We start from the raw sequence: 18,587 nt of genomic DNA, 5'->3' as shown, positions 1-18,587 counted from the left end.
TTAAGTTTCCAACAGGGGCTATCCTGTATTTGTCTCCATCTGTCTTCCCATCAACTCTTACCAGATTTCCTTAACTGCTGAAGAAAAACATCCCCACAGCATTATGCTGCCCCTACTGTACCTCTGCACCTTGGGAATGATGTGTTCATGAGGCATTGTTTTGCCCAGGATGGCCATGTCTTGATAACATTACAATTGTGCCAACTTCATTTAGATTTCTCAATCTTTTAGATTTTACTAGCAAAATATTAGAAGATTTATTACTTTTCTTTCAGTTCACAATTATGTGCCAATCTGCACTGTTCTATTATAGAGTCCCAATAGAAAAGGATGTATTTACTTTAAGGTTGTGGTGTGGCAGATTGCTGAAAAATGAAATAATAAAACATAAAAACGTACCAAAAGGATCTGAATACTTTTGCAAGGCAATATACTTGGTCCAACTTCTATAAACAGGGTTTGTAACAAATATGAAGCCATGGATCTATTTATGAAATGAAAATTAAGTTATTTAAAGTACATCTTAAATGATACTGACATGACATTTGTAAGGTCATTTCAGAGCTTTCTCAACACGAAATGAGTAACACAAGTTTCAGAGAGTTTTTATTGTTTCATTCTAAAATATTAAAGACTTACAACTAAGCTATAGAATTGATCTGTTGTAAAGTTGTTCAGAAATAATCTCCGGAAGTCAGTCACCTTGATCAAAAACAGCAATATTCTCTTACCATGTAGTAAAAGTTTTAAAATGAGTTAGAATTGTAAGTTGGTAAGCATCTCCCAACCGTCTCGGCAGAACGCTGTGATAACGCTTTTAAAAACAACAAACAAATCCATTTCCACAGCAATTTATTCTTTGCTTTTCTTTCAGATTGTACAGCAACAGGTACAAGTTTTAATAACAGAAATGATGTGAGAGAAACATTTCCAGTCCATTTGCAGCCGAAACTCATTAGACGACCAATAAAGACAAAAGTAAAGGTCAACCATGTTTAATTTTTGACCATATTACAGCTTTCCACATCATGTCAACAAAACACATGGATCCATATGTGTCTTCTATATTCCCATTTGTAATATCTGCTTATAAGTTAGTATTTCATGCACACCTTTTGCTCTGATGCAGTGCACAATAAAAGGCATGAAACCGTCTCATACTGTGATCATTCTGTAGCACAATGCTGCTTTTTTTATTTTTATTTTTTGCTTAACTTAAAAAAAGGAATGCTATATATAATGTGGAAATATTATAAAAAAAATTAATACTGAAATTGAATTTAAAAAGGCACTTGGTTATTTACAACTTCAAGTTCATTTTGTACAATGTCAAAAAAAAGTGCATCGAAATTATTTAAAGAGCATCTTGTGTTTGAGGATGTAGGATTCAGGTGCGTCCTTTTCTATAAGTAAAGAAAAGAGTCTGAAAGCTAAACATCGTTTTCTTCTTTCATAGATTCTGACAACTAAACACAATGCAGATTATTACTATGTAATGCCTTGACAGCGGCATCATCGGTTGGGTGGAGAGTCACCCATGAGGTGTTTTATTAGGTACAAACTTTTTTTTTCTTATTAATTAATGTTAAATAAATATGCACAAACAGGAAGTAGCCATAAAAACGTCGAACCAAATCAATAGAAACAGTTCCATTCGCTTTTTTTAAATTTTTTTTTTTTACATTTTTTTAAAATTATTTTTTATTTTTTTACATGAAGCCAGGAAGAAAAATACCGCCACAGCTCTAAGATCTGTGGCGGGACGGCACCACAGGCAGCGGGAGTACGGAGAAAAAAAAAAGTGGGACCGATTTTGTACCAGTGCAAGAATGCTGAGTGAGTGCGACAGTGCTGACTCGAGGGTCAGAGGCTGGTGACGCGGGACAGGTCCAGTGCACTGAATAAAGCCTTGCATCAGCGGACATGCGGCCCAGCCACTGCGGGGCCGGGCAGCGGCGGGGCGGGAGGGGGGCGTTGAGGTGGTCCCTGAGTGTCTCGTCCCCTGTGGGAAAGGTGTCTGCAGGACTCACTCAGCCTGCGTTACCGCTCCTCGGCTACTTTGCCGTTGGCCTCCTGCTCCTCCTTGTCTTTCCGTTTCTGTCTCCGGAAGAAGCCAAGCTGCACGGACGATCGGTCATACGAAGAAACAAGGTTACGACTTCGTGCTGGAAATACACGTCATGCATACGCTCTGACTTTGCCGTGGTAACATTTCGGGATGTTTTTGAGGAAACAAACATTTTACGCAAAACAATGAGCATAAAGTAGCATGTGGGACTCAATTTAAACCACTACATCTCTCTTATATAGTTTCATAGCGGGATCTGTTGTTATTACATGTAAACACAACTATTTCTTTTCATGAAGCACACTGGAAAACTAAGTAGTTGATGACAAGATGTAAAGCGGGACATGAGAACCTTACCTTCCACAGAGCCAGGCTGAGAAGAGCTAACAATAAGAGCCCCCCCAGTGTGCTGCCAACAATAATCCAGGTAGGGATTCTGTAATCTCCCTCCTTCCTGATCTCCAGGATTATCTGTCAAAAAACATCAGAAACATGTCACTTCACCGAAAACACTCAGGTGTCTTGATGCTTCATTATATGATTAATATAAATATTTCTTAGTGTTGTGTACATGATGCAATATGAGATGTAACATTAGCAATGTTTGACAGCAATCTATAGATGTTAATCAGGACTGAGAAGTGAGGGTGACACTCAGGGTTGGGATCTATGTTGGTAGATATATGTGTGTGTTTTATTCTGCAGACTTCTAAATGAGTGAGGTTGATTTGATTAATGTCCTCAGCATTAATAAATCAACCTGTTCCCAGCAGAGATCAGTCTTCTCTCGGTTTCTTTCAGATTTTTTTTGTTTGTTTTTTTAATAATCTCAGTCTAATACAATAGATCTGACAGCGGGCCTTTTTGTGCTGCCTTCTCTATGATCACAGCTGCTAACCTCTTAAATAAAAGTTATGTTTTTGCTAAAAACAAATATTGTTCAGTTCTGTTCGTTATTAAAACACACACACGACAAAGGATCGTTGTAGACCTTTGATTCACCGTTTTTAAATGTTAATGATTTGCACTTTCCACAAATCATGAATTTCAAATAATGTCATTATACACACATTACCACTTTTTATGTGGAAAAAATATTTACTGTTGCTTTAACGAGCAGGAAGAGGAAATGGAGTATGACAATGATTAATGACCAGTAGATGGCAGCAAAGTTCAACTTTTAAGTTCATACTTTGACAGCATGTGCTGCTGGTCCTTTCGGTCCCTCAGCACCACAAAGCAAATTCACTCAAACAGGGACATTCATAGAGTGGCCACACCTACACCTATCTGTGTTTGTGCTCCTTATAGTTATTGTTACAGTTAATGTTCAGTCAGTAAAATGTGTCAATGACAAAAATAAATATTACTTTCTTTTGAAAATGGTTTTAAAGGCTGCTTTCCTGAAACAGAAGAAACCAAAAGAAAAAAGAAAACCAAGACACAAAAGCACTGATCATAGTCGGATGTTTTTAAGAAGCCAGGTTGGATTGGGTCAAACCCGGGGCAGGAGCCGTTTCCAGCAGCAGCAGTTGTTGACTCACATGTCTGACAGGCTTTTCTTCATGTAGGAACATGGGGCTGGCGGAGGGGAGCTCCACTGAAGCACTCGTTATCAGTTCCAGGACTTTAAACTTCAGCTGGAGACAAAAATCAAAGCATGCAGCCACTATTTTACCACCAAGTCTCACACGAGAGGTAAAACAGCCAACAGTGAGCTGAACAGCGATTTGGTGCTGCGTTTACGGTAAGAGCTCACTGCGTGTAACGTGTCTATCCTCAGCGCTCCTGTGATTCGAACTCCGATGTCTCTGTGGGAGGCTACGTTGACCGTGCACTGGATTGGCACGGTGAGTGTGTTGGACTGGTTCTGAGTGGAGAAACGAATTAAGGTTGGTGACAAAGCTGAATACTATTATTTGTGGTTGCCGTTTATCGTTGTTCTCATTTTACTTTACCAAGCGGGAGAAGCGGGACAGATCCTCCGGAGAAGCTCTGCTCAGCGCGATGTGCTGAGGCGGTAAGCAGCGTGTGCCGTCTCTCTGAGGGGGGGACAATAAAGTAAAGGTGCCTTATTACATCATTAATGAACTTGTGTCCTGAAATGTTTGTTTACAGTAAGCAAAAATTATTATTATAATTTTTTTTTTCGCCCAGCTTTGCAGTTTCCAATTTTTTTTTCCTGATTCCAGTCAAATCCAAGCATTTGCATCTCGGAACGTTACAAACTTAAACATAATCAAAGAGCAGCCAGTGGTGTATGTTGTTATGGAGGATATGACTTTTTGACCAGGGCGGGCCTCTCTGTGGTGGGCGCTGTGTAAACACTGGAGGAACAGCTAACTGTAGACCTGGAGATATTTACTCTGAATTAGTGCAACATAAATCAACTGGATTTAATCTACAGCACTAAAACTGGTGTCTGATTCACAGGTTGGATAAACTGAGGGTCTATATTGAGGTTTTTAAAGTCTGTTGTTCAAAACTTCTTCAAAGACAGCAAAAGTCCTGAGAGATGCAGCATCCTACAGATAGGTGTTTTACATTTTAAGTTGATATAACTCTATGAGACTCACCTTAAAAGAGGAGCGAAGGCGTGAAAAAAATAAATAGGGAAAATTTCTGATTCATGGGTCAGAGTCAATTTTTTAACATTAAAATAGAATTTTTCTGCAGTTAAAAAGGAGTTAAAAGGCAACAAAAACCCAAAGGATAATTTTTAAAGATCTTTAGTATTAAGCTATTTATCAAGATGAATGAATTTCTTTTACAAGACGGTGTGTGTGTTTGAAACTAAACATAAATCTTTTTGGGTTGCGTCAAAGACCATCACATTTGTTCATCATTCCTAAACATATGCATCGGCCATGTAATTGTCATTTAAATGAAACACATCCACTTCCGGGTTGTGAACTCACCTCGTCGATGTAGAAGTCAAATATCTGCAGGAGCTGGTTCCCATTCTGTGTCATTTCTGGTATCTCGATGTTTAGCTGTAGAGCTCTAACCGGGAAATACCCAAGGTTCTGAATCTGAGAGTCGCACAGAGATAAAAAGAAAGAGGTGAATGGTGTGAATTGTCTCCCAGTATGATACATTAAAGATAAGGAGGTGATAAAAATTCCTTCTCACCTGGAATGTGAAGTTAAAAGGAGGGCCGATAACTCCAGGCTCCTCCAGCGAGAGCTCTGGTTTGATCTCGTAGCGTGTCGGGTTTGAGTCCCTTTTGATGCAAACAGTAAAAATAAACAGAGGTACCCCACAATTTTAAGTTTTTTTTTTTGTTTAAGTTTACATTCCATTTTCACTTGAACTTAACAAATATATTCTGTGTTTTCCAAGTATAAATAAGTAACAGCAATCACTTCAGCAACGTCAACTGTTTGGTGAGAAGTTAAGGAATTTGACAAACCTGGTAAAGAGAAGGTCTCCCTCATAATTCAGTGAGTAATAAATATCATTAACATTATCAGCCCTGTTGACTTCTTCGCCATCGCTGTAGAGAGAGCAAGTACACAGCTTTTGTCTTTCATAAATGTAGAAAACAATGTTTAGAAGAGATCCGTTACATGGAGAAAGCGTGTAGTTTGTACCTGCTGGCCTCCAGGAGAACTCTGAGGTGGTCCAGGAAGACGGCACGACTGAACTCAAACTCCAGGCGAAACAACACCTACAGCAAGGAAAAAAAACAAACATTATTCTTTCTAAAACCCTGCAGATACAAAAATGCATCAAAATAAAGTAGATAAGAAGTTGAAAAGTTAATTCCAGTAACTTCACTCAAGAAGTGAAACTCGTATTCATGACAAAGTGATGCACGTCAAGCGTTTATTTACCATTTTGAAGATTTATACAGCTAATAAAAACCAACATTTATTTTCTCAGGATATTCAAATATTGCAGAAGTCCAGTTAAAAACATACGACAGAAATGTCAGTCTTCTCAGTTCTATGTACTGAACACTATATGCCATAAGACCAGCAGATAACCTGGTTTCTCAAATCACCACTGACTGAGGAAGCTTTTCACTGGTCCTCAGTTTGGATCTTGTGCCTTTTCCACTCTTCCTTCAGACTTGATGTTCATTATTTTCTAGTGCATTACACATCTTGCATCAACCTCTAAGTGTCTGGTTCAGGAGTGGCTTAACTCAGCTCTTAACTCTTGGCTGGGCTTGGTTGTGTAACTTTGATTGTTTTTAAAAAATACTTTTTCCTTCCACTAATATGGTTGAATACATCCTTTTGTGAACAACCAGGTTCTTTCACAATGACCCTTTATTGGCCACCCTCCACCCATTGGTGTCTAAAGGAGAGCCAGCAGTCTTCGACATGATTGTGTCATTCAAATCATGGTCACAAGATAACATTTATGTTCAGTTTTTTTTTGTCATATTTAAATTTTAAGTAGAATTTGGGGTTTTCATCAGCTCTAAGTCGAAAGCATCCAAATAAACAAAGGTAAATGCTTGAAGTTTTCACTCTCTGTACAGTACACTGAATGCTAATATTCTACAGTCATTCCTTTTGGAAATGGATCGTTGATATAAATAGGCTTTTTGATAATTTTCTGATTAATTGAAGTCAGAAATGTCTCCACAAGCTATTTTACAGATCTACGCTTCCCAGTAGTAAAGGCTCTGAATGATGGATTTAGCACAAACACAGCAATAACCTGCTGTATTCTCTGGATTTAACCCCAGGCCATCGTTTACACAGTCGGTGTTACTTAAAGACAGCAGGGGGAAAATCCCTTTAGTTCAGGGCATTTCAAAACTCTTACAGGGAACAAACAGAAACAGAGACGGAAAAAGCGAATGATTAGAATATGTTCCCAAAAAAAAGCAAAACCAAACCGGGGACTGTCAAGCAGCGATGGTATGATCGGCACACAGAGCAGGAGTAGAGTCGAGTCGAGCATTGTTTACAATCCTCTGTGGCATAATGAAATCCTGATGGATCCAGTCTGACCACAGAGGAATTCACAACAAGGTTACCGGAGCTTCCCTCCTCCACGGAGAGGCTCGTCTGAGATGAACCACAGACACAGCGCGAAGACGGTGACCTTATTGTATTTATTAAGACCAAACAAATGTGATGAGCACGCTATGACTGATGATACTCTTCATGTGAGTGAGTTATGTTACTTCTTAAAAAAAACAAACCTGAAAGGAAACACAGAGAAACAATTGCTATCTCGGTTTCCTCCCACAGTCTGAAAAAACATGCTGGTCATATTAAGTGGAGACTTTAAAATCGGCTCTAGCACTGTTTGTTTTGCTCTGTGTTGGATCTGTGATGGACTGCTGACCTGTTTTCAGGCACCATGTCCCTAAAAACTGACAGCAATGATAGATGGATTTGTAACAATGACACGTCAATAATGTGTGCAGTGAAAAAATAAACTACTGAATAATGAAATGAACTGATTAAAACATTCCTTTTGATGGTTTTGAAGCTGTAATTTTGTTATATGTTCAGAACCTTTTTGGACGTAAATAACGTAACTCCATTATGTAAACATATTAAGTCGTTGTACACCTACTGCGCCTTACAAATGAATCTTTCACTCTTTGGCTCATTGCAAACCAAATCAGAATTTCATACGACTGACCAAACAGGAAGTAATGTGTTATTGGGGAGTGGAAGGAAAACTGTATGTTTCGGCCATTTGTGGTGCAAAAACCACCTATAGGGATTTTGAGGTTTGTAGCAGAACTTCTGCAGGATCTCAGCGTTTTGGCAATTCTTCTCGGCAAAGTAGCTCAAACTCAAAGACTGGATTTACTGAAAGGAATGTGTGAAGATGGTTTTTCAAATCTCTGTGATATATATGGGTTTTGACTAGACCATTGTAACAATTAAACCAGGGATGTTAAACAACAGACGGCAGGAATTAGTGACCAGCAACGTTTGGTCATGATGCTGTTTGTTCATTAATGTCCTGTAACAAAACTCAGGGGTCGCTGCAAACGTTGGTTTTTATCATTAAACATTGCTTACTTGATCAAATACACTTGAATTGAATAGAATACATTGATGCTGACAAAAGTGTTAAAGATGTTAAAAATGTTGTAATATTAGCAGGAATAATTTGTCTCATTTTTTATGTTTATTGTTTAGGATGCCCATTAGCAGGGCTTTACACCCAGCTCCTCTTCCTGAGGTCCATCGTTAAAACACACATACAAGAAAAAGTCAATCAAATATATAATGGATGATATATTAAACATATATAGCAATAAAACATTAATTGCAAGTCATACAAAAAATTGACAAATACATAAAATCTAAAATAATTGACCATTTCAACTATAAGTAGGTTGCTCCTAAAAAGCTTTTTGACTTCTTTTTAAAAGCTGGTTTCTGTTCAACTTTAATTACAGTTAATGGTAGAGAGATCCGCTGTTCATTGCTCTGTAAATAAAGATGCATTTGAGAAAATTCGTTTTTGCCCTGGGAATATGAAAACGTCTTTCAACTGCATGTCTCATGACATATTCATGTGAATTTAAATTGTTCTTTAACTGAACAAACAAAAAACTTGGACCTTGAAATAAAAAAAAACAACTTCCATGTTGATGATAGTAGCTAACACCCTATCATAGCCAGTCTAAATTAAAATGTATGCTGTCTATGCTAGTCCTGTAGGAACAATTCAATGCTAAACAGCTTTATTCTGCATCAGTTGATGTTCATCTAAGTCTTTGCCCAAATTATCTGACAATAGTCAAGCTGGAAGATAATTAAAGTTCTTATTACTAGCTCATTAAAAGCTCTACCCATATTCCTTACAACAGCTTCTGTGTCTTGACCAAGACAATTTGTCCTCCGTGTCTCTTTTCTTTTTTCTCTTGATTCCTTTTTTCCCCACTGGTCTCTTTCTTGTTTTCTTTTCTCCAACCACAATGCCTCCGAAAGGAGAAGGCTGACCAGCATTGTGAAGATTCCTGCTACAGGCTTAGGAAAAACGAAACAATCTCTGTAATGGGGACATAAACTGGAATGCAACATGCTGAGAGGAAGCTTAATTAAACAAAGACACCAACTAGTGAGCACCAATAGGTACAAAACATAGAGAAAACTAAGAGTGGAACCACAAGAAGCTGACCAGGACGGCCACCAACATGTGCACAACGTAAAGGTTTAAAGTTTTCAGTACTTTTTTGTATTCTGCATTGGAGAGAAGCAACCAAAGAAGGCAAAACTGCCTTTTTCCTAAAAAAAAAAAAGGAAAAAAAAGCTTGCATCAAAGTTCCTATTTTCCTTCAGCGAAAAAGTGGTTTGGACTGGTTTGGCAGTTGCCCAGGTGTACAATCATCCTTGTTTAACATTCACCACATTTTTAAAAGGAACTTGACCAGAGCGGTCCAGCTTTGTGGCTCTGGACGCTGTTCAGGCTGAATGAGCGGGTATGAATCACTCTGGGAGATTTAAAGGGTGGCCGGGTGCTTCAGGTTCGGCTGCTGGAGAGAACCAGCACAGAAATGCTGGATGTTTTGTTGCCCGGGAGACGAGCATTGTTTGTTATAAATACATGGTTAAGCTTCTTCCTGTATTTCTCCACACAAAATTTATGTGAATATGGAAAGCGAGGGAGATTATTGTCGGCACATGAACAGAAAAGACGAGTTTTACACACAACAAGAGGAGTGTAAGTGCTTTTATATGAAAGGCAAAATAAAAGACCAATGTCATCCTTATCTGGGTTCATCCAAACATCACCTTCTAAATAATAAAGTTAAGGCTCTTCCCTTCAAAAAAAAAAAAAAAAAAACACAGAACAATGTGGAATCCCATAAATAGTGCTGACTTTACAGCTGAGTGGAGAGGGTTTAGAAACAGCAGAATTGATAGTAAAATCAGAAACAGATGAGGGGAAAAATGAGATCTGAAACCTTTTCTCTCCATTTCACCTGGTGCACCAGTGATGAAGCAAAGGGGAGAAAAAAAATCTTGCTTCCTACACCAGGTTAGTGTTTGTAGGGACATGGAGGACTGGCCAGGAATATCATAGGAATAGGTGGGGAGCACTAAGGACAGGTCGACCCGTTCATCGACTCAGACACACCCAGCACAGAACCAGTCACACAAATATTCACTGCATGGGGAGAACATAAAAACTCCATGAAGAGAAGCCAAAAATAATTAAATAAAAATAAATAATAAAAAGCTTTGTGAAAAAAAAACTAAACACAATCCACAGTTTTCTAGATTGCACAACCACCTTTAGCAGCATTTACTTGAATTAGTTATTTTGTGTCTCTCTCATTGTTGTGGAGACGTTTTGGCTTGCTTTCCATCCCATTGTTGCTTCAGTTCTTCGAGGCTTGCAGACATTCTTTCTTACTGCCTACAGTACATATAAAGTGTTTCCAGGCAGAGGAACAACTTAATAGTGAAGTAGAGTTAAAATCACTCAAAGCTTTCACTTAAACTGCTACAATATTTGTAATTTTTTTGTATAATCTTTAGCTAACTTTTTAACTGAGCTATTCTTCTTCAATTACTATGACAGGAAGAATTGAACCTTATTTTACTTTCATACTGTGCTGTTTTTATTCACTTCCTGCTTGCATGAAATTTCTCACTTGTGGGACTAAGAAATAATTGACTTGTCTTATCTTCATTTCTAAATCTATAAACTGATATCGCTTTGCAACAGGTGCTTAGTTAGAAAACTGGTTACTGCAGCTCAGTATGGTTAATATCCACTGAAAGATCACAACCTGCAACTTATGACTGTTTTCTTTGTTTAAAAATCCATCATGCATTTGCTAAATCAACATGCCATTGTTTTTTCTTTTTAAGTTCTAGCGGTCTTTATTATAAAGTAAGTGGACATGGAATAGGGAGGAGAGAGAATCGGAGACATGCAGGGGACGCCTTCAAGAAGTGGAGTCAAATCCAGGACACACTCTTATCAACTGAGCCACCAAGCGTTCCCATCATGCCTTTTTTTAAGACTAGTAGATTCAAAACAGCAGAAATTAGCATGGCTTACTTGAAGAACTGACTCTTTTGCTTCCCTTTTTGTTATCTACAACAAGTTATATTACTTGTTAAATATAACAAGTAGTATATTTACTGTTCATCAGCTTCTTAACAGACCATATTCTGGCAAGACACCACTCACCTATAAACAAAGCTAGACTGACAAATCCTAGCCAGGAACTTTCTAAAGCTTGAAAGTTTATTTTGGACAGAAAAAAAGAGCAAAAACTGCTGTCTAATTCTAAGGAATGTTTAAAATCTCTTCAAGGTTTCGTTTTTAGAGCTATAATTGAAATTTTACTGCGCAACCTTCTTGATTTCAGAGCCGACTGATTTTTATTTGCTTAACGTAAGCAGTTCCTCCTCTTGCTTTGGCGGTTGAACTTTCAGATTTAGAGTTCAAGCGGCTAGAACTGAAGTCAGGAATTAAGAGCTTTAGGGAGAAAAAGGTATTATGTTGCAGCAATTTAACAGGGTTGTGAGGGATGTTATCTACTCCCAGGCCTATAAATAAATCCCACTTAAATCCATTCTGGATACAAATTAAGATATGAATGCTGATTGTAATCTTGAATGTGTTGTTTGGTTTAATCGAGCCGTTAACTCAGATGTAATAAAAAGAAAATGCAGATGAAGGTCATCTTAAAGCTGCAGCTTATGTCTTCAAAGTTGTCATCTCTTACAAAATTATTAGTGTTTAGGTTGTTTTTAGAATGGATAGTGATCTCAGAGTAATTCACGTTGTGTTTATCTTACCTGAGATTTGGCTCGCATGAATGGTGCACTGACATTGCAGATCTTCTCATTTCTCTTCTTCTCCTCTGTGTTGCAGTCGATTTTGATTTCTGAGGTGTCCTGAAATAATAAACAACAACGTTCAGATTTTATTGCACGGAAGAAGACGAAACTGCAGACCAGATAACAGATCGAGGCGTACCTTCACTATGAGGCTTGAGAAGCGCAGATTGGGCGTGTATGTGATATTGACCAGGGCGTTGTAGGCGTTCTCTCCTCTGTTCTCCAGTTTGACGTCCACCACCATCCTTCTCTTGTTTCCCTCAATGACCCGCAGCGACCCTTCTGACCCTGCTCCGCCCTGATGGCGGCAGAAAACGCCACGAGACTGCACAGGACGAGCACAGAACTGTCTGGGAGACAGTGAAAACAGAAGCCAGAAGTTGAGTTTACGGAGTGTAGGTGGGTGAGAATATGCTTTTTTTTCATATGCATAATTGTGGCTATAAATTTTGAGACCAACAGAAGTGCAGACTTTACTGCTTTGGTGCACTTACATGTTTTTGTCAGTGTCTTGTTCTAGTTTCTTTTTCAACCTTTCAGCCATCTCTCCAGACATCATCACCTTCTGATGTTCTAGCCCTCGTCAAGCTTTGGAGATTGTCACAATTATTTGTCCTTTTGCTTTTTGAGAATTGACCACTAAAAGGGAAGTTTTTAGGCCATGGATCCAGAAGTTTAATGTAGTGTCATCTTTCCATTAGATTTTTTTATGACGTGAAAATTATTGTTAATTACCAACTTGCTGTGGATTATTGGGCTAAGGGGCTTTGATCCCATTTATTCATGGACATATGTTTTTAGGAAAACAGTGAGTAAGCAACCATTAACAAGATGATCCGCTGTTGCTGACTCAGCGGTAGTGGAAGCATTCATCGTTTCTTCTTTGGACAGATGTTGCAAACAGTTTGACCCTCCCGCATTCTTAAGAGACGGGGTCATTTTGACCTCACCAGCTTTATAACCTGTGTCCTTTTATACAAGGGTTTTCTTTTTGTAGTTTCGGGAACTGACGGTCTGACGGGACTCCCTCCATCCCCCGCTGTCCGACTGTCACATCTAAGTCGCGGAGAGCTACAGGATGCATTGCCTGCGAAAATAGCTTCCCCCGAAGTCTCTCAAGTCACATTTCACAACTTCCTGCACAGTCCTTGATGCTTTTCTTATTGAGAAGAAGCTACTTTGTTGCCTTTCTTTACAATATGTTAGCCTCCAAAAAAATTCTCTAGGAACATTCCTGGGCAAGCTTTGCCCTGGTGGCAACCTTTGGCCGAATCATTTTAAGAAGAGGATCCTGGACCTTCCTGAACTTTTTGGAGAATTTCATTCACTTTTCAAACTTTTACCCACTTTCACCCATTGCTACATGTGCTGTGACTAATATAAGTGTACCCACTTTCGAGTCATCAGGTCGTTTGCGCTCTGCAGGGACAGGTCCGGCATGCAGCGGTCATCCTCATCACAGCCATTCCAGAAGGGCAGCTGCTCAGACAAATGGATCCTTTTGTTAGCAATTTTACTTTGACTCAGTCTAATAATTATTAACCAACTTAAAAGTACCCTCACCTCAGTCTTTACAACAGCAGGCCAGCTGTCATCTAGAATTGGTCCCTGGTCTGGATCTTCCAGTTCTACTTGCACAGCAAATATTATGGGTCTTGCATAATCTGTGGTCTCCTATATATAAATAAGAAAGTTGGTTCACTCAAACAGCAATCACTGAAATGGGTCTGTCACTGCAGCTATATTTTCACTATTTCCTATATTTTGCCACAGATTTTCAAAAGCATCTCTGAAGGCATAAATTGTTTGAAATTTCTTTTTTGAACTCAATAATAACCAAAAGTTAAAGCTCATTTTTATGAGTGAATTACATTTATTACTTTTTTTATCTGAAGAAACCAAACAACTGAGAGAAAATGCTGGGTACGTGTTAGAATTGTGATTGGCCATAAAGTGTAGGAAAGACCAACCAATCAGATCCTTCATCTATGTGGGTGGGCTTTATAATCATAGTCACTTATGTCTCTGTAGAGAAAAACAATAACAGTTGAGCCTGAGGGCTTCTTCATTGCAGAGTTAGCCGACTTCCCTCAGCAGCAGAGAGGCTATATTAGCTATAACAACAAGGTTGCTGAAGCCGAACAGCTCAGTGTGGCATTCTCAGTCACACTTTTAACACAATGTCAGAACTTATGGCTAAAAGAAGACTCAGCACAATGCTCAATGTAGAGCAGATAGACAAGCATTTGAGTGGCTTTTCAGCTCTTCAGCCTGCGTTGCAGGATAAATTTTAGTTTTGAAAATGCATGCTACTTATTTTGGAAAAAATTTGCTTAAGACATGTAATTTCCAATTAAATTAATGGGACTATGCACTGAAGGTTTCCTAGCATTTACAGAATGTGTTAAATGCTGCTGGACTACTGAGAGACTCACAGAGACTCTCATCAGTAAAGGCATAAAAGAAGACAATAGCATATTACTGCAATGGACATAAAAACAAGATAACTTTTACTTCTTCTGTTACTAAATTGTGAGCAATTTGGATGCAGAGCTACTACAAATTGCACTTATATAGGGACCTGGAAATCACTGTGGAGCCAAAATATAAAAGCAGGTCTTGTACATTTTCCTTACCAAAAGAATGGCATACAGTTTCATTATTCATTTTTAGGTGCATAGTTTTCTGTTTTGTTTTGGGGTTTTTTTGTCTAAAAATGTCTGAGCTCAGCAGCAAGAATGGCATCAAGGCCATTCTTCTTTGGAAAACAGAACAGCATAAATGGGTGCGCCACATTCTGGTTTTAAGTCACAGTCCTACAACTGCTGTGGACCTACAGTACCTAATTGTACTTACTATGAAATTAAAATGAAACCACATATGACTAATAAGTCTCTATCTGAATCAATTGTCTAAGTTGGAAGGGAAAACGTAATATTCTTAAATTGTGGTCGAGGACGGCGCAAAATCAATCACATTGGCCCCCAGTACAACCTTTGGGTAACCTTGTAGTAAATCTTTGTTTCGAGGCTCTGTTTTATGTGGCTTAGATTTCATAGATTGTTGTTTCAATCACTGTGAAAAGAAATCCTCAACTTCCCAGCTCCTGGTTTGTGTTAGCTTTCTTGTGCTTTGTGTGGATGGTTTTGTGTGTTTGGTTACTGTCTTTCATTCTGCATCCAACCAAAGAGTTACTGAGTGTGATAGTTTGATTAAAGGTCAGAAGATTTACCACAAACACTAGAAATGTATTGTTTTTTTGGATGTTAGTTTTCTTTTGTGTATGAATTATTGGACTTATACAACAGGATCTGATCTTGGTCACTGAGCCACCAAGATCACTGTACCACTGTGCTTTACTAACGACATTGCAGGAGTACATCATATTCAGCTACGTCTACTAGCTACAAATAGCAATCATATGTATCAGTACCCCTTTAAATGATCTAAAATACAAGAACATCAGAATTTTCCTTACGAATCCTCCTTGCTTGAGACATCAATTCTTTGACTATCAACATGTAAAATTTACATGTAATAATCAAAAACATGACAACAATTTTGGCTTCATGCCTTCATGTGACTTTGGTTTTCCACATTTTGAGCCTCACCATGACATGGAAGTAGATGTGTTCGCAGGCTTCACTTCCAGGAAGCAGAGTCAGGTTTTGAGGCTGCATCTTGCTCGGGTGATCCAACACGGCCCGAGGGTTGAAACGTCTCTCCAAAATGGAGATATTATACCTGATCCCTGTTTGGACCAGAAATGGGATTAGTAGTAACCACTTCTATTTTTATTCATAGAAGTTTGGCTGATTGAATAACATTTATGGAGAATAATATCACTGCAGTACTGCAAAAATAAATACATAAAATTACTTGACTTAGTGTATTTGATCAACGTGTCACCATCCCATACAGGAATCCAAACTCTGTGGCTTTCCCCAGAACACATTGTGCTAGATGTTATTTGCTTATGGGCTTATGTTGTAATGGAATGAGGAAAAATGTACTGAGTCTGAAATTATTCATGCATTATGTTTGAGGTCAACAAGCGAGTTGGAAACCTGCAGGACTCTTAATGCAGAAGTTAAATTCATATGTGGAGATATCAGTTATAACATTTTGGTTCTTTTTTTAATGTTACAACTCTAACTTTAGAGCCAATTTCTGTTTTAAAAAAATAAATAAAAAAATCTGTGTCTTTGTTTTGTAGACAATGCTCAGAAATATTGTAAATAGATAAACATAAATGAGATTAACTTCGATCGAGGAAGAAGAAAAATTGGTCAGGCCGCAGGAACCTCTCGATCACCAGAACATCTGCCATGCATTACTCGGCAGACATGACGAAGGGAAAAATCAAACAAATGTGTTCAGCAGCATTCAGCCACGAAGGGCAAGATAACTCCCCTTTTCTCTTCCTCTTTTCTGTTCTGGCACGGAAAGCAGATTTGATAAAGATGTCGCCGGGTCAAAAGTTTAACTCCCTCTGTGCACAATGAAGCGGCACTCTGATGCTACTGCTGTTAAAACAAATGGTAAGTACAGTAACACTGCTTCATGTGGGTCACTTTTGGTGGCACAACGTTTTAGGATTACTCAGATTTATTGATTTATTGGCGCCAATTTCCTTAATTTTGGGAGATAGGTGATCGGCCAATACTTACATGTGAGGCTGATCTGATTCCTCGATCTTATCTACGTCTGCACAAGTCTAAGACTCATTTGCTCTGCCAAGAGATAGGTCTGTCTGGTAGACTGGCACACAATGTCACGTCTGGAGTTAACAATAGTTAGCAATTGGGGCACCCTTGCTTCTTTTTGCGCCCTTTGCAAGAGAGTGGTCAACATTTCTCTATTGTGAATAGAAGCAACTGGAGTTGCAGATTTATACACAGTTAAAGAGACATCTGAATGTGCCAAAGTTGTACTGACGTAGCAGTTTTCAAGGCCGGAGCTTCATTTAGGCAGAGCAGAAACAGCGAGGCCAGAATCTCTTAATGCTAGTAAACCCTTTTCTCTGAATAGAACGATCTGTTACAGTTTTTACAGGCAGCCAGAATGCTGCAGGGCTTTACAAGACTTTAATAAACTTATTTAATCACTTTAATAACCTAATACTTTTTCTCAATTTTGAAACAATTATATTTGAATTGTAAAAAGGATTTCTCGATCCTAAGGCTCATAAAAGAAGTCAACAGATCTCACAAGTCTAATGGTTATGTAACTAAACATATTTCTGTAACTTATCTTTGCGTTTCTGACTGAATTACAACAAACGGCTAAATAAGTGTTACATAAAACAGCTTGGAGAAATGATACAGAAGGGAAGGAAGTAGCAAACTGCAGATGTTATCCCTGCATATGATTGTTTTTGCTGGCTTACCTATTTCCTGTGTGGGAGGAATGGCCGTCCTGGCAGTGATGTTGAAGCACACAATCGCTGACATGCAGGTCACGTCTTTGCCACCTCGCTGACAGTCTTTCACAAAGATATTCACCTTGCTGGGCTCAAACCTGACATTGGCGTATATCCGCACAACGCTCCTTGACCTGTGAGGGTCACAAAGGTGAGACTGTGAGGCTAAAGTGCGTTTCTGGAAAACAATGCGTCTGTTAACATTTTCTGGAGAGTTTAGCGCAAAATAATAATTGCACTAGCAGAGTTATATACAGACCAGAGGAGAACGGCAGCACCGAGGGAACCCACTGCCAGGTCCACTAAACCATCGTCATTCATATCCATGGTGCCATGGATACTGCGGCCAAAGTACTGCAGGCCCGGAGCCAAATCTACCGCTGCTATTCTCTGGACGACAGACAGCAGATGAAGAATGTGTTTAAATTATTACAACACACTCAAATGAAGAAAGTTTTATGTGTGAAGTAACAAGAACATAATTTCCTAATGATTATTATTATTTGCATTTAAATATCACCGGCATCTTGGAATGATAAAAGTAAAAAAAAAAAAATTTTAAAAAAGTAATTGAGGATATTTAAAATAATTTTCATTCAGCAGTCTATAAATGTTGTAGTTTTGTATTACTTTGGTCAGTATGATTAACCCCTCTTCAATCATATTGACTGAATTATTATTCTGCATCTCCTTTCTCCATTTCTCCATTTCCTATGTTGCTCAGGATATACTATTGCTACTCCATATTCCAGCTACATCTCAACTTTTTGCTCTGGTTTCTGTTTATTTTTCAGTAGCAACTTGTATTTAATTATGGATTTAACTTCTATAGACTAAAGACCACAAGCCTCCATTTGATTCTTCAGATAATCAACAGTGATAAAAACTTACCACTATGCAGTGCTCAGTTAAGTTTTAGTATTTAATCTGTTTTTTATTTGTCGACACTTAAAAAGATGACTCTTTTAAAGCCAAAACATTAAATTTCAAAAGGAAATGCAGCAATCTATTAATAAAACAAAAAACAACTCTGTTTTAATTCAAGGGTGTAAAATTTACAGTGCACTGGACCTTAAGGATAGATCAGAATAAATTTCTCATGATGGTATTATTTTTCTTCCTGGGCTGAAGTTGAATGCTCCATATATCAACAAGCGCCTCAAGTGGTCAAATGATTATTGACTGAAACAATTATGAAATAAATCAACATCCCCAGCTGTGTCAACCACATCCAGTGAATGGCATCCCAAGGTGAGTAAATCTTCATCAGTGCAGAGACTAAGTGATTCTGTCCCTCGACAGAATA

At 38.4% G+C, this 18,587-nt stretch overlaps 1 protein-coding gene across 3 annotated transcripts in view; it reads right to left on the bottom strand.

Moving 5' to 3' along the window:
* Nucleotides 1-835: 835 nt before the first annotated feature.
* Nucleotides 836-18,587, bottom strand: part of itga11a (integrin, alpha 11a) — a 58,599-nt gene continuing 40,847 nt past the window's right edge. For 2 of the 3 annotated variants that reach the window (XM_032561504.1, XM_032561506.1), the window contains 16 exons: nt 17,541-17,671; nt 17,249-17,415; nt 15,471-15,610; nt 13,423-13,533; nt 13,253-13,338; nt 11,999-12,209; nt 11,818-11,916; nt 5,662-5,738; nt 5,481-5,564; nt 5,201-5,291; nt 4,987-5,100; nt 4,027-4,110; nt 3,828-3,938; nt 3,613-3,708; nt 2,426-2,539; nt 836-2,165 (listed from right to left, as the gene is read on the bottom strand). In XM_032561504.1, coding sequence (XP_032417395.1) covers nt 2,055-2,165; nt 2,426-2,539; nt 3,613-3,708; nt 3,828-3,938; nt 4,027-4,110; nt 4,987-5,100; nt 5,201-5,291; nt 5,481-5,564; nt 5,662-5,738; nt 11,818-11,916; nt 11,999-12,209; nt 13,253-13,338; nt 13,423-13,533; nt 15,471-15,610; nt 17,249-17,415; nt 17,541-17,671 — 1,827 coding nt within the window. In that variant the 3' untranslated portion in view covers nt 836-2,054. The remainder of the gene's footprint in view (nt 2,166-2,425; nt 2,540-3,612; nt 3,709-3,827; nt 3,939-4,026; nt 4,111-4,986; nt 5,101-5,200; nt 5,292-5,480; nt 5,565-5,661; nt 5,739-11,817; nt 11,917-11,998; nt 12,210-13,252; nt 13,339-13,422; nt 13,534-15,470; nt 15,611-17,248; nt 17,416-17,540; nt 17,672-18,587) is intronic. The other variant, XM_032561505.1, reaches the window with a different exon arrangement.

The sequence above is a fragment of the Xiphophorus hellerii genome, chromosome 4 (genome assembly GCF_003331165.1).
Source record: "Xiphophorus hellerii strain 12219 chromosome 4, Xiphophorus_hellerii-4.1, whole genome shotgun sequence".
Classification (NCBI taxonomy): domain Eukaryota; kingdom Metazoa; phylum Chordata; class Actinopteri; order Cyprinodontiformes; family Poeciliidae; genus Xiphophorus; species Xiphophorus hellerii.
The sequence above is the reverse complement of the archived record's forward strand: the minus strand, read 5'-3'. Positions and strand labels throughout refer to the sequence as shown.